This window comes from Typopeltis vanoorti, chromosome 25, assembly GCF_054136105.1.
Source record: "Typopeltis vanoorti isolate ZY-2024b chromosome 25, IOZ_Tvanoo_1.0, whole genome shotgun sequence".
NCBI classification, from domain to species: domain Eukaryota; kingdom Metazoa; phylum Arthropoda; class Arachnida; order Uropygi; family Thelyphonidae; genus Typopeltis; species Typopeltis vanoorti.
The window spans coordinates 1,823,670-1,839,566 of record NC_143573.1 but is presented as its reverse complement, the minus strand read 5'-3'; the positions used below and the strand labels follow the sequence as shown (position 1 = coordinate 1,839,566).

Sequence of the window (15,897 nt, the reverse complement as noted above, 5' to 3'; positions counted from 1 at the left end):
CCAGTGCAATAACCTTCCTTGGAGATTTCAACACCATAATTACAACTAGCACTCCTTCCCTAACATCACAGACCAAGCCAGAAGAAAAGATGATTTGTTATTTTGTTTGCTGTCAGAGCTATTATATAATTTGCCCACCTGGTTGGCCGAGTGGATAGCGTATCTGCTCTCCAGCCAAAATGCTGCAGGTTCAACAAACACCCATGCCCACGGCCACTGTGGGCATGGATGTTTGCGATTATTGTGTGTGAAAATACTGGTGGTGGTGGTCAGCGATAGATGGCGTTGGTGTAACTGCAGTCAGTTGGTGATTGAATCGTGGAGATGGAGCAGGTGCCCTCCCTCGACGAGTCCTTAGACTCCCTGGAGGTGTCAAATAATAATAATAATTGTTTACCTACCTACTCCTACCAGAATTCCAAAAAATCCCCACTCATTCTCTCAACACTTAGGACTTTTTCATAAGCAGCACTTGCTCCAAATAAACAGATTATGCTAGTTCTTCGCTTGGCAACTCTGAACACAAATTCTCCATGTTTCTTTCTCTAAAATTGTTCGTCTTGGAATGAGTGCCTTTATTCTTCTTCTTCACCCTCATTCCATCCACTGTTGGATATAGGCCTCTTCCATAAATTTCCAGTTGTTCTTATCCTTAGCTAATGTCCACCATCTTATGTCAAACCTGTGAAGATCATCCCTTCATCTCTGGTGACCTTGCCTTCTCCTGGTATCCCCTTAATGCTCAATTCTGATCATCATTCATTAATCTGCTAATATAGTCAACAAGCATATATATCCATTTATATTCTTTATTTCAGAATATCTTCTACTCCAGTCATTTGTATAATTCTATTATTTTTAATTCTCTTCTTGTTATATGGAACATCCTTCTCTCAAAAGCTCTTTGTACCACATGCAACCTCTCTTTCTATACATTTAGCCTTTGCCCAAATCTCACTTCCATAGGTAAGTAATGAAATAAAGCATGTATGAAATAGTTTTCTTTTCAAGGATACAGATAAATATTCCAACAGATAATCTTTATGAGCCAAAATTCTTTGTTTCCCAGTATGATTCTTCTATTTATTTATGTATAAATTATTTTTTCTTAAAGGTAACTATCATCATCATCAAATTCCTCATAGGTCCCTTCAGTGGGTGTACAGGATAGTATGCTAGTACTACATGAAAAATTACATCATTAAAAACTTCCTATTAACAATTTTCCTCCAAATTAATCTGGTATCTCTCAAAACTCCAACATTATCAGATATAATATTTCTATCTCCTAAGGCTCAGCTTACTGCATCAATCAATGTAGACCTTCACCTACTGGATGTTCTTCCTACTGTTTCGACAAAAAACATTTATTTTGTTAATTTTTCTTCTTTATTCAGTTTAAGTGACCATACCATCTGAGATTAGCTCAGCTGCCATATTCCTAAATACTTAACAACATCAAGTCCTTTCTAATACTCCTACTTGTAATATGATACTGCCATTGATGTCATCTGTTTGCTACTCTAATCTTTCTCAGAACTCTTATATCTATGGCCTCTGGTCTTTGATCAATCTTTAATTTCTAACCCAGCTCTTAGACTGCAAGTTAAAATTGGTTTGAATGCTGTCTTGTATATAGCTAGTTTGGAGTTTTGTCTAATTTCTCTCTTATTCCATATAAATTTATTCATTCAGTTTCACTTTATTCCATACCCAGCTTTTCTAATTCTGCTATCTATTTCCATATTGAATTTGTCATCTTTACTCAAAATTGTGACTTCTCTTCCATCATCAAGACAGGCTGAACCCCCTCATGAATATGAGCCTTCCACCTTTCTTTGTTCAAAACAAGCTCTTTTATGTCCCAACAGCTTTGAAAGCACAAGTTCCAAGATGTAATGTCAATTTTAGTCTTCATCTGGGTCATGTAATCTCCTTTGTGTTCTCAAATGTCAGGCAAGGAATTTTGTCCAGTTTCATTTGCACACTGCGACCTAACCATTGGAGTTTATGCTTTTTAAGTATGTTAAGAATTTATTCTAAGTTAAATGCAGTTAACATAGTTTTTAACTGCAAAGTTGTATTATAAGAATATACAACTGTACCTGTGCATGAATTTGATTTTCTGGGTTCAGAGGGATTAGAGAAGCTGTGAATAGGTACAAAGAAGATATCAGGATTATGGAATGTAGATTACACTAACAAATTGAGAGTATATAGACTGCAGACAGCTCAACAGGAGAAAAAAGGAGTGATAATAGAGGTCTATAAACTTCTGAAAGGATGTTCTAAGTTTTCAGCTGATGAAATGTTTTGTTATATGGAAGGTAGAAAGGGGACAAGGGGCATTCATGGAAGTTAACTTTGTGTGTGATTAAGAAAGGAGTGAGTGCTAGATTTTTCTCTCACAGAGCACTTAGTAGATGAATCAATTTGCCTGGTGAAGTAGTGAGTGATTCCAGTATAAATGAGTTTAGGAGATGTGACATCTGGTGTGGTTGATCTACAGCTTCCCTGAATGAGTCCTTGACTCCCTAGAGATCTCTGTAAAAAACTTACTACTTACTGACCATATAAGAAATTGGCATTCTTTATCCACTCTACCAAAGACCAGCCCCACCTCCCCTAGGACCTGCCAGCTGTTTACCAGATTCCCTGCAGTTGCAAAATGTCCTGCTACTACCAAACAGGCAAAACAGCCAAACACATGGAGAATATCCAATTCCACTATGGCTACTCAGACTTGCCGACCATGTTTTGGATACCTACCACAGGATACAATAGAAGAAGGGTACTCTACTTCACTGCAGCAAATACAAATGATAGGCTATTCCAGGAATTTGCCTCAGACTTAGGAAGCTTTCCAAACCTCAACAAATTTGGGTGCATGAAACTGCCCCAAATTTAGGAAGCACTCTACTATAAGTGAATAATATTTATTCTAAGGCCATATATTTCAGCCTGAAATATTACAAGCCATCATCAGTGGCAATGCTAGTTAATTACAACATAACGATTCTATATAATTCAGATTTTTTTTTAATGAAGGAGCAGGAATTACCAATCTGAGCTTTTAATAAATGTGCTAAAAATTTGGCTATGAGGTGAGTAGATGAATCTGTATAGTCAACAACTGGATGAAGAGGAATGCATTCCTTATGGATCTTAGGTAGACCACAGAACTGAGAGGTTCTAGCAAAATAAGTTTTAAGTTTTTCTATGGTGTCTCCATTAAGGCTTATGACTTCATCTAACAATGAGCTTAATTTTCTGATTGGCTGTGATCCAATTCCTGGTATGCTAATCTTTTGATTTCATCTGTGCTACTTGAAATCAAAGCTTCTACCTACAAACATCTCCTTAGCTTAAATGAAAGTTTTGATTTCAGTAGCACAAATGAAATCAATACAGTCATCTCATTTTACAAAAGCTGACAAGGGAAAAATCACAATAATTATGGATACTACAATTATAAATGAAAATCTCTCTTTTTTACTATGGGATAATTGACATACCAGGAATTAGATCCCAACCCCATCAACAATCACCTCAGAAAATTGAACTCGTTGCTAGATGAAGTTGTAAGCCTTAATGGAGACACCATAGAAAAACTAAAAACTTATTTTGCTAGAATCCCTCAGTTCTATGATCCACCTAAGATCCAAAAGGAAGGCATTCCTCTTCATCCCACTGTCAATTGTATAAATTCACCTAATTACTGCATAGCCAAATTTTTAGCATGCTTATAAAAAGCACAGATTGATAACTCCCACCTTCATAAAAAATTCACCCAATTTTTTAGATAAAGTGAAAAATATTTTCACTTTATCTAAACCTCCAACCCACTGATTTAATGGTCAGTTCTATGTACCTCTAGAAGATATACTACATCTGATTTCAAAAGCCTTTCAACAGGATATAGTGAAATTATTCAACTTTGTTATTCACAATTATTCAACTATATGTTCTACAGTGTGAAGCACAGGCCATGTTTGTCAAGCTCAATATAGAATATAATGAAATTGTAAATCCTACCACTACCAACATAGAAATAATCACCAGGGTTGGAGATCCAAACTGCAACTGCAGGTCCCCTGAAAATATACTCTGTATATAACTTCCTAAACAATCAGTTACTGAAAGCAGATACTTAACTGAAATTCTTAACACAAACGAAGCAGTGCTAGTAGCACAAGACCTGAACGCTAAGCATTCATCCTGGAATAGCAGTGCTATAAATCGAAATGAGAGAACCCTCATTGACTTTGCTGTCTCCAGGAACATAGTCATTATAGTACCTCCAGAACACATGTAGTACAACATGGTAGGACTTCCTAAGGTCCTTGACATAGCAATACTACAAAATATTGCACATCAATACCAAACAATGACAATGGATGACCTCAGCTCTGACCACAACCCAGTTTTACTCCAACTGTGCTCACAATCATGAAAATATCCCAGATCAGGTCCCAACCATCAACTGGACAAAGCTAACGACTGTTCTATATGAATCTGTTGGCCCAGTTCCAACCATTGACTCAAAGAAAAATACTGACTTTTCAATTATAAGCTTGGAAAAGCAAATAATTGCATTAACAGCTGCCACCACAGATGTGCCACGAAAGAACTCCAACTGACTTCTAGATGAGATTAAAATCCATGAAAAGAACAGAACTAGGTGTCAATACCACAGAAAGCTGATGAGCACTCAACAGTGCTTTAAAGGAAGTTTATTGACACTTAAAAACTAGCAAAATCAACAGTGAGAGGCAAATATTCAGTCCTAAAAAACACAGAGGTCAGATACTCTGGAAAAAGAGCAAAACTCTACACACACACACACACACACATAGTCTAAACCCCTCCCACCAATCTATGGTGAATGTGTTCTAGTTTATTGTAACATAGACAAAGTTGAAGCTTTTGCCAACAGCCAAAAGAAGCAGTGAAAATTTAAACAACATCCATGCAGATGGACTTCATCAACGCAAAGAACATTGATGAAGATTAAAAATAGGAAAGCACCAGGCCAAGATGGGATTTCTAACAAAATCATCAAATGACTGCACATAATCAGTCTGGTTAGTAGCCCTTTCCATAATGCATAGTATTGTCTTGTCAGATATCAGCAACTTCCAGGAGGTTGACTACCATTAGCTTCCACCATGTACAGTTTTGTGCTTCTCTTTTGCATTCTTCATGGGACAAAAAGGTCCAGTCCTTAATATTTCCCATCCAATCTGTTCTTGTCTTCCTCTTCTTCTTTTTCTTTGTATCAATGCATAGCATTATACACACCTAAAAGAATGTGTGCTTTGCATTATGGGATACAGCCAATTAATGTGAAGTCAATAGCCTCTATATACAAGTAGACTAGTCATGAAGACACTTCACATAGAAACACTGTTTGCCTACACTTGGATTATGGATAAACAAGAATATAATTTCTTGCAACTTTAATTTAATTTATAACCAAGTAAAAAAACTCTATTATTATATTGATATAAAATAAAGTTGCAGAAAGATGCCAGAAAATGTGAAAGTAAGACGAAGGGAAAAAGATTAAAACTCATATTAAAAAAGGAAAGTGAACTGACTATCAATTTTTTTTTTAAAATTGTAATAGCAAACAAAATAATAATAATAATATTGAAATACATAAGTGATCGTGTTCATTTTTGGTGACCAACTACAGAACTAAGTGTTTTTAGCAAATGCAATTAATCATACTGTGCAAACCTATAAGTATCAAAAGGACAGTTTTTTTTGGTTGGTTTGACATAGTGAATCTTTTAGAAAAGCTTTCTAGCTGCTATGGTAGCCAGGTCATGCTGTTATAATGAGAGAGTTTGTGTAATGGCTTCCTATAGTGATAGTTTACTGGATGTTTGTGATTTATTTACAATGTATGTGTATATAAGCATATCACCAAAAGATATCAAAAGGTATATACTGTTGTCACATTAAAAGCAATATAAAAAAAATGTGATCAGTAAAATCTGAAGAAAAAGCAAGGAATCAATGAAAGAAAGAAAAAAATACTCATGACTAGAAATGCTATCCACATATGTCAAAAATGCAAGAAACTGGAGTGAATTCATATTAGTACTAGTAATACTTGCTTAAAATATCATATATATTTCTTAGAATGCAATACTGGCCTGTGCACTTCTTAACATTAAATCATATTTTTTGTAACATAATTCACATTAATATAAAATCCCCCCCCCCATCCACAAAAAAAAAAGCAGCAAACCTCAGTAAATTTCCTTTGCCAGGCTGCTAACACTATCCTTGTTTTTTCAATCGTCCAATCTAAATTATGAACTTTTATATCATTTTGCCAATATTCAAACATTTCCTTTTCTGCCATTAGCTGGATTATTGTTTGCAAAGCTTCAGCCCTAAAATAAATAAATAAATAATATATAAATAAAATAAAATATTTTTTGGTATGTGTCCTTGTACATTGACTGTTACTTGTAACGGTAATTTTAAGAATGAGATGACAACATACATAATAACTAAATAATTACTATTTGTTATATTTCACTAAAATCAAACTAGCATCACGATCATCAGGAAACAACATACAGATAAGAGAACAATATGCAGGTAAGAGAAACTAACATGAAGAAACAGGTAAAGCCTTAATTGTACCTCCTAGTGGTCTTGATTGGGCAATCTTATTCATTGGTTTTATGATCAAAATTCAAAGAGCAGTCTTTCACACTTGAAAATGTACCTTAAATATCCAGAAACATTCATATGAATATCACTGGAACAAGGTAAACATAAAGTAACTTCTAGTTATTTATTAACAACTTGACTAGTTTCATCCTTATTACAAGGAACTCCATCAGGAATGGAGTAAGTCGAAGCTTACTAACATGTCTGTATCTGCCAATTTAATGTCTTTTATTCTTGAAAGGAATTCTATGGAATTTCTTTGGAGGTCTTGCACGGAATAGTTTAAGTCTTTTGATGGTTTCTTGATCTATGGATGTTGTTTCATCCAGTAACTTGAGTCTTTTAGTAGGATCATAATTAAGCTGCGAGTATGTATTGCGATCACAAAGTAGTAAATTCATTTTATGGTTTGATTTAGCATCTAAGACTACAGTAGTATTGTCTTTGTCTGCTTTGGTGGTAACCATGTTACTATTTCGTTTTAAGGATTTCAGAGCTTTAAATTCTGATAGTGGAATATTCAACTCTGCTGATTGGCATCATAGATCACTTTGGCTATTTCTAAACTTAGTCTACTGGCTTCAATGCTAGACAGATGATTGGTGTTTTCCTTTCAATGTTGTGTACGAAATGTAAATAAGGAATACATTTTGGTGAAATTGCAAACTTATGACCTCGTGCTAGCACATTCAGTTCATCTTTGGTTAGAGGAGAATCAGATAAGTTTACAACCCATTTGTCAGTAGGTGATTTGGTTGTATTTTTCTTAGTTCATTCCAACAACGTTAAGTATTTTCTTTTTATCGAGATTTGGGTTGCTTTTTTCAAATGCTTTAGTGCTCACACTCTTTGAAATATTAATAACCATATGTAGCAAGTCTTAATTTAATGTATTTGACAGATCAGCTTCCAATTCTGTTGTTTTCATATTTAATACCAATTCCAGTTTTGAAACTCATAACTGATTAAGTAACAAGGAATGGCTAACTTTTTGATATACTGTATGTGCACCTGGCAATTTAATGACTTCCTTTATTTTAGCAAAGGTTGGAATTAACTTGTTGTGTCTGCACTTCTTAAAAAATGCAATTCTGGCATTCAGCTTACCTATTTCAATTGAAGTTTTCCTAATTAGTTACTCTTCTGTGCTGTTAGTTCTCATTGAAGGAATAAGACTTTCTTCAATTAAAAAAACTCCATAGAATTCCTTACAAGAATAAAAGATATTAAACTGACAATACAGACATGTTAGTAAGCTTCGACAATGTCTCTCTCTCTCTCTCTCTCTTCACTAATATCCCTCACAAAGAGACAATAGAATTGTAAACCAAAAATTTCCATACGATATTGTTGAATTATTGAAATTTACAATCACTTCAGGTTACTTCACATGAAAGGAGCTCATCGATGAGCTCACCCTTATCATCTAACTTAGCCAATTTTTTTCATGAACACTTAGAAGATAGAAGTTTTGCTCTTGACCCTAAACCAACAATCTGGTTACGATATGTTGATGATGTCTGGAGTCACAGAACAAGAATTCTACTCATTTCTAAAAAATATCAACAACCTACATTCCTTGAATCAAGTTCACACTAGGGAAAAAATAAAAAATAAAAAAATCATCAAAAAGGAATTTTCTTTCTTGATGTACACATCGAACATAAACAAGATGGTTCCATTTCCACTTCGGTCTACTGGAAACTAATTTTTCAGGTCATTATACCCATAACACATCGGTTCATCATCCATCACAAAAATATGCCATTGTAAAATCTCTAGTATCCAGAGCACACAACATTTGTTCCTCTGAAAAATCTCTAAAAGAAGAGATTCTTCAGAATTCCCACAATTGGAAATTATCAAAGAAACAGCTCGACTAAATGGATATAATTCAAAAATTACCCAAAAAATAATTAACCACTCTCCTGCAACTCATTAGAGACAAGAAGCCCACAGGTCTCCTACCATATATTAAAGGCATCTCTGAATGCTTGGCAAACATTATGAATAAATACAAACTTGTTCCTACCTATAAACCCATCAACCAAATTCGCAACTTGTTACCTTCCCCCAAAAGACAAACACCAATGATACTACCTGGCATATACGAACTACCATGTTCTTGTAAATTATCTTACTATGGACAAACAGGAAGATCTATAAATAAACGTATCTCTGAACATCAAGACTGCATCCGTCACATCAAACCTCACAAATCTGGCCTCGCTACGCGACCATATACATAGAGGGATTCCAATTTAAACATGTGTGCTAATGTGTTTTTTTTTTTAATTTAGTTCCTATTTTGCTTTGATAATTGTACTGACAATTATCAAAATTATGATATGTAAGACGAAATATTTACGTATTAAAAAGTTTTTTAATATAATACAGAAGTATTATATTAAACCAAACATGGAACTTAATCAAACTACTACTACTTCAAGTCTCCAATAAGCAAAGCAGTGGTCTCACACCAGATGACAAAATTCACCTCCTGCCTAAAAACAATCTTATGTGCAGCAGTGTAGTTGGTAGCCAGGCTGAGCATGCTCTCTGCACTATAATTATTCAATTAGGAAGCCAGTGCCTGCCTACAAGTTTGGTCCTATTGGTAACACTTTGGGAGGTTTCCAATCAATTGTCATTGATCAAGAATCAAAGATTCAGTATTAGAAATGTCACTTATCACCATAACTTTGTAACACAAGCAAATAATAGTATATTACTATCCAGATGAATCCCAATATCATTATAAGTTAAACAACAATGGCTTAAGTACAGATGTAAGTCACCCTCTTTTTCTTAGACTTGGGCACTTTCCTACATTACTCTGATACCTGTTGTCAGATACTCTCCTATCCATGTCATAATTCAATTTTGCATACCCGCCACTCTGATTTGTATAACAACTTCCCATGCATAATCCTGTCAAATGCCCTGGCAAAATCCAAAGGGACTGCAGTATACCTATTCCCTTTATCCAACTATGCAATCACTCTAATATAAAACAAACAAATTGCCAAACCTGCCTTAAATAAAGCCATGCATCCAGAGGTGGATAGATAGCTACCTCTAGATGTACATCCCAATTAGCTTCTCCAACACTAACTTAATCACCACTCTAGACATACTAATCAGTCTATAATTAGTTGCTTCTGTCCTGACTCTAACCATGTATAATTGAATCATCTTGGCCTCCTCCTGCTCTTTAGGAATTATGCTAGTGTTGAGACAAGCAGAATAACCAAGTCAGAGGCACTGCTAATTCTCTTGCCCATTCCTTCAGCATCCTTACTGATATCCCATCCAATCCCACAGCAACATTCAAATCAAGTTCTTAGAAGTGCTTTAATACTCCTACTAGATAGTTAGATAATACTCCAATCCAGATAGTTAATACATTTGCTTGGTATATACATTTCTCTAAATGTGATTGCTTATTAATACCTCAAATATTTTTCTGTAGCATCTCACTTTCCTAAGATGGTTTAATGGTTATTTTTCCTTTTACTTGCCATGCAATTAAAAAATTCTTTGACTTCCAATTACATATAAGGCTAATTCTATTCATACTCCATTTTGGCCTTCCTCTCTCACAATGTCACTCTCCTGGCCTGCTTTTTATGCTACTCCTGGTCTTAGTTATCTTTCTCCCAGTATTGGAATCCACATTTTCTTTTTATGCAAATCTTCAAAGCTTTATTCGTGAATGTAACCACCATGCAATTTATTCTCCTAACTCTGGGGATGCAGTTAGTTACAGCTTCCTTGAGGCATCCCATAACCATTTCCCATACACTACTGATGTCTCTATACCAACTCTGTATTATTTCTCGTATTATTATTACTATCATCATACAGTTTTTCATGCCAAGGAGCTTCAAGCTGCCCTTTCTCTTTCTCATAATTATCTTCCTTATAGTTCCACACATATCTTTTTTTTTTTTATTCAAAGTTCTCAACATTGTCATCTTCCAAACTGAAATTGCATGATCTCTCTCATCCCCAACTGGAGGCAAATAAATTGTCTCAATTATATACATTTTTGATAAGAGCATGACAAAATCACGTTTTTCAGGTACAAAGGTGAAAGATAGTGGTCTGAAAGTGCACTAAGAGAAAGAACTCACTGTTTTCGCAAGTATGAATGATTTGAAGGGTGACAAGTGTGGAACAAGAGATGATGGAATGGGTTAATGAAGGAAATGAAAGGAAAATTCACTGTTAAGATTGTGAGTCTGTTGCTATGGTATGATAGGAGTGAACTGAAAAGAAGGGTAGTCATTTTACACAGGTTAATGCAGGGGGAATATGTGTAGTCTGTAGATGTACGGAATGAATTCCATACATCTACAGACTTATACATAAAACTAATGGATTTTGCTTGAATGGGTTTGAAATTAGGTGTGGAGAAAGAGTTGTTCAGTAAGAAACTAGAAGTGCAAAATCAGAGAAACTAAAGCTACTGGAATGTGGGGATCTGGTAAGAATGTGTACGTGCCCCCATTGCCAATGAGTGAGTGTGAGAAATGGACTGAACAAAGACTACTAGCTGTGGGGCACAAGAGTATACTGAAATTCATATATACTAATGCTAGAAGCATCAGGAATAAAAGTGAGTAGTTTCTGGTAACTGTTAGTTCTATTTACCAATGGCAACTGTGGAATACCTGGTCTTAAAAAGTGCTCCTTATGATGGCAAGCTGAAGTTTTTGTGGGTTACATAGTTGACAGGCAGAAACAGGGTGGGTGGAGAGGGATATGTTGTTTCTATCATATTCCTCAGATGATAAACGATTACTCCTAGAAGTTGTGCAATAGCATGATTAACAATGGCATCACAACTGATATTGAAGCAAAACATCACAACTGATGTTTTGCTTAGAGAGTAAAATGATAGAATGGGTTGGTAGTAGTCAAAGTACTTTTTCAGTGAACAAGTTTAAAGAAGGGTGTGATAAGCATTATCTTAGTAATGGTCCAGCCCCACAAATGAGCCTTTGTGGATTCCCACAAAGATAGAGGTTCCCACATAACAATACATATTCTCAGATGCTATTACTAGATCTGATATTCTTATACCATGAGTGCTTTTCATCACATACAGTTATCCCATAGTAACTCTATAAATAATTGACCCCCCCCCCCTCATCTTGTACACTTGCTCCTACCCAGTGGCACACCCAGGGGGTAGGGGACCCCCAAAAAAACAAAAAAAACTAGAAAATTTTCCAAAAATCTTTTCCTAATTAAAATTAGGAAAAGATTCTTCTATTCTTATATTTTCTAGGAAAAGTGTCTTCTATTTCTATACTACTTATGAATTAGCAGTCGCATAAGGTGGGAATACCCTATAGCTCTCAGGAATCACGGCTGCTGTGAATGCAAGGCGAACACGATAGTGCTTGAGCAGACCGAGCGCTACTTTGTTTGCCCGAGCCTGACCAGAGGAGATCATGGGTATTATGTATTAGCGATCACTGCAGATGCTCAGTCATAGGTTGTATACAATGCATAGTGTCTAATCTCAAATCGTCTACTCAACCCATCCTCTCCCACCCCCACCTGCCCAAGATTAAATTCTGAGTGTGCCACTGCTCCTACCTTCAGTCTATATCCCCATACCTGAACTCACCCATAATGACAATCCTACTTGTAACCATAAGATTTATTTGAATATGCAATTTGCAGTCCTCTTTAGATTATCTTGAACCTTCAGTGCATTTTAGTCAACTCTTGATACTTTTATTATCACTGCATTCAACTATGCATTAATTAACTTTTGCTACCCCCCCCCATACAGTCACAAAGGCTGAATTTCTTGAATAATTGATGTACATGTAGGTTTCTGTGGTTAAGCAGTTCTGTAGGAAATTTTCAGTATTAATACTAGTTATATTATAGGGTTGGTGAGATGGATAAGAGGGTGGTTGAAGGAGAGATATCAAAGAGTGGTTTATTCAGGAGTGGAGTCTAAAAGACGTCTTGTGACTAGTGGAGTGCCACAGGGCTCTGTTCTTGGACCACTGCTTTTCAATTTGTTCATCAATGATATTGGAAAGGATCTGAGAGGAAGTGTTCACTTGTTTGCTGATGATGCAAAGTTGGGTAGAGCAATTGTGAGTGCACAAGATGTCAAAATTTTACAGGATGATTTGGATAGTTTGGAGGACTGGGCTAGGAAAAATGGATGTCAATTTAATGTGGCAAAGTGTAAGGTTGTGCACTTTGGGGTGAAAAGAATAGCAGCAGTATATCGCATTGGTGGAATCATACTCCAGGAGATTGATGAGGCCAGGGATTTGGGAGTTTTGGTGGATAGGGAGTTGAAGTTTAGGGGGCACATTGCAAAAGTAACTAAAACAGCTCACCAAATCACTTGGCTTCTGAAAAATACTTTAACATGCAGAGACGAACAAGTTGTTGTTCCTCTGTATCGAGCCTTGATAAGACCCCATCTGGACTTCTGTGCCCAGCTATGGGCACCAGGGTTTCTTCGTGATGGGGAGGAAGTGGAGAGGGTCCAGAGACGAGTGACCAAGATGATAGAAGGTCTGTGGAATGAACCTTATGAGAATAGGTTGAAGATTTGTGGGTTGCAGAAATTGAACGATAGGCGAAAGAGGGGTGATATGATTGAGACATTCAAATTACTGAAGGGTTTTTATAAGATTGATCCAGAAGATATTTTTGAAAATATGACTGGTGGTGGGAGGACTAGGGGCCATGCATGGAAGCTGGGCAAGGGCGTGGTTGACAAGGGTGTTAGAGCTAGGTTCTTTACTTGGAGAGTGGTAAATGAGTGGAATAAGCTTCCAGAGTCTGTTGTGGGTGCTACGACCGTGAATGAGTTCAAGACAAGGTATGATAGATACTGTGTGAATGTTGAATAGTTGTTCTTGACATGATGTTAGGGCCTCCCTCGATGAGTCTGTCGACTCCTTGGAGTTTCCCGGAACAATAATAATAATAATAATAATATAAAGAATTTATTAAAAATAAATTAGAGTCCATTCTCTCAAGATGGCTTAAGAATGGATTCAATGCTATTAAGTTAATTCTCACTTATAGTAGAGATCAAACTCACTTATGTAGAGATCAAAAGAATGTTATAGGAAATGGTTTGTCATAGTGAATTTCCTTGACGAATATGTGGCTTTGGCCACGACTTTTTGCTGATCTGCTAGGAGTGAGTGAGTTCACCACAATGATGTTTGTAAAAGTAAGATTTGACTATATTGATGGATATAAAACAGAAGCTTTAATAATACAATTCATAATAATAAATTACCTTATGATGTGACCTGTTTTGTTTTTGGTAACACCACCAACTATTACATCTTCTGGCCAGTGCATGAATTTTGTAGCAAACCCATAACATCCACCTGTTAATTCTGCACCTATATCAGGAATCTAAAATATTAAGATATAAAGCATATAAATAATACAAATATAATATACATCTAAAACTTAATTAAAACAAAAATTGTTAAGTAGATTACATATTTTGTGATATATGATTTTATAAGAATTTATGCACCAATTCATAAAAAACACTCATTTTCTTATTTTTAGGAAAAATAGCAATACAAATAATCATAGCATCCTTACAATTTTTGGTATAAATATTACATCTTTAATTTAATAATAAAAAAGTTTCCTTTTTTATTTATTTGTTCATTTTACTCCTTTTATTATTTTTAATTAGGAGCCCAAATTATCCCTAAGTAAATTCTCAATCTATTTGAATACTACATGCTGTACTCATTTGGGCAGAAATACTAAATCTTTTTTAAAGTTCACATGCTCTACTAAAAATAATTATCTAATTCTTTTCATTCACTACTATCTTTCCCCAAAAAATTACAACCTGTAATTTTTTTTGTTCTAAAGTAAATGTAAAACTTTCATCTTCTCTATATAACTTAGTTGAACCTATCCACATTACTTGCATACTATTGCTTTTCAAACTTTTGTGGATAGAGATATACACAAGTGTGCGTGTGGGTCAGTGAGAGAGAGAGAGTTTAATTCATTCCATGTCAATTCACATGAAATCATTTCATCTGTATCTACAATTATGGTACTTGGGCAGACAAAAGCAATATTTAATATTTTTTTAATATTTACCTTTCACCAAAAGGGTAAAAACCTATAGTAAACTGTTTTTTTGTTTTTTTTGGGTGTGAAAATACTAGTTGATTATAGGCATGTTTTTCATCATCATCAAAAAATTCCTGACATGTACTCTTAAGGGGTGTACAGGATATGATAGTACTACATGAAAAATTTACACCATTACTAACTTCCTATCTACAATTTTCCTCCAAATCAGTCTATCACTTGTCAAGACTCCAATATTATCATTATCAGATCTTATATTTCTATCGTCTAAGGCACATTGTACCTTATCAATCCATCTATATCTTGGTCTTCCTCTGGGTTGTTTTCATTCCAACCTAGAAGAGCACACTAGTTTTGCTAATCTTTCTTCGCCCATTCTGTTTAAGTGATCATACCACCTGAGATTAGCTCTGCTAACGCATTCCTGGATGCCGACAAAGTCAAGTTCTTTCCTAATATCCTCGTTTGTAACATGATATTGCCATTGATGCCATCTGTTCACGCTTCTAATCTTTCTCAGGACTCTCATAGCTGCGGTCTCTAGTCATTGGTCAAGTGTTTTATTTCTGACACACCTCTCAGATCCATAAGTTAAAACTGGTTGGAAGACTGTCTTATATACAGCTAATTTAGTGTTCCGACTAATTTCTCTCTTATTCCATAGGAATTTATTCAGTTGACTTCCTACTACACCAGCTTTATTGATTCTGTTGTCTATTTCCATATTTAATTTACCATCTTCACTAAAAATCATGCCTAAATAGGTGAAATGTTTTACTTGTTCCACAGGTTCCTCGTTCACAACACAGTTGACATTTTCAAGGATTCTACCTATTTTCATTATCATTGTCTTTTTATTGCTGACCTGCATACCATATCTATTACAACAGTTATTCAATTTAGTCAGGGAATTTTGCAAACTTGTAGTGGATTTATTTAGAAGTATAACATCGTCCACATAAAGCAAAGAGCTGACATTAACATCTCCAATTTTGATATCATCTTTAATACCACTTTCCTTCATAATGTGATCCATATAGATAATGAATAACAGAGGGGATAATGTACATCCTT

At 35.3% G+C, this 15,897-nt stretch overlaps 1 protein-coding gene across 3 annotated transcripts in view; it reads right to left on the bottom strand.

The window, feature by feature from the left end:
• Positions 1-15,897, bottom strand: part of ptc (protein patched) — a 313,027-nt gene that overhangs the window by 209,694 nt on the left and 87,436 nt on the right. For all 3 annotated transcript variants that reach the window (XM_090414812.1, XM_090414810.1, XM_090414811.1), the window contains exons 8-9: positions 13,991-14,112; positions 6,260-6,407 (exon numbers count right to left, since the gene is read on the bottom strand). In XM_090414812.1, coding sequence (XP_090270938.1) covers positions 6,260-6,407; positions 13,991-14,112 — 270 coding nt within the window. The remainder of the gene's footprint in view (positions 1-6,259; positions 6,408-13,990; positions 14,113-15,897) is intronic.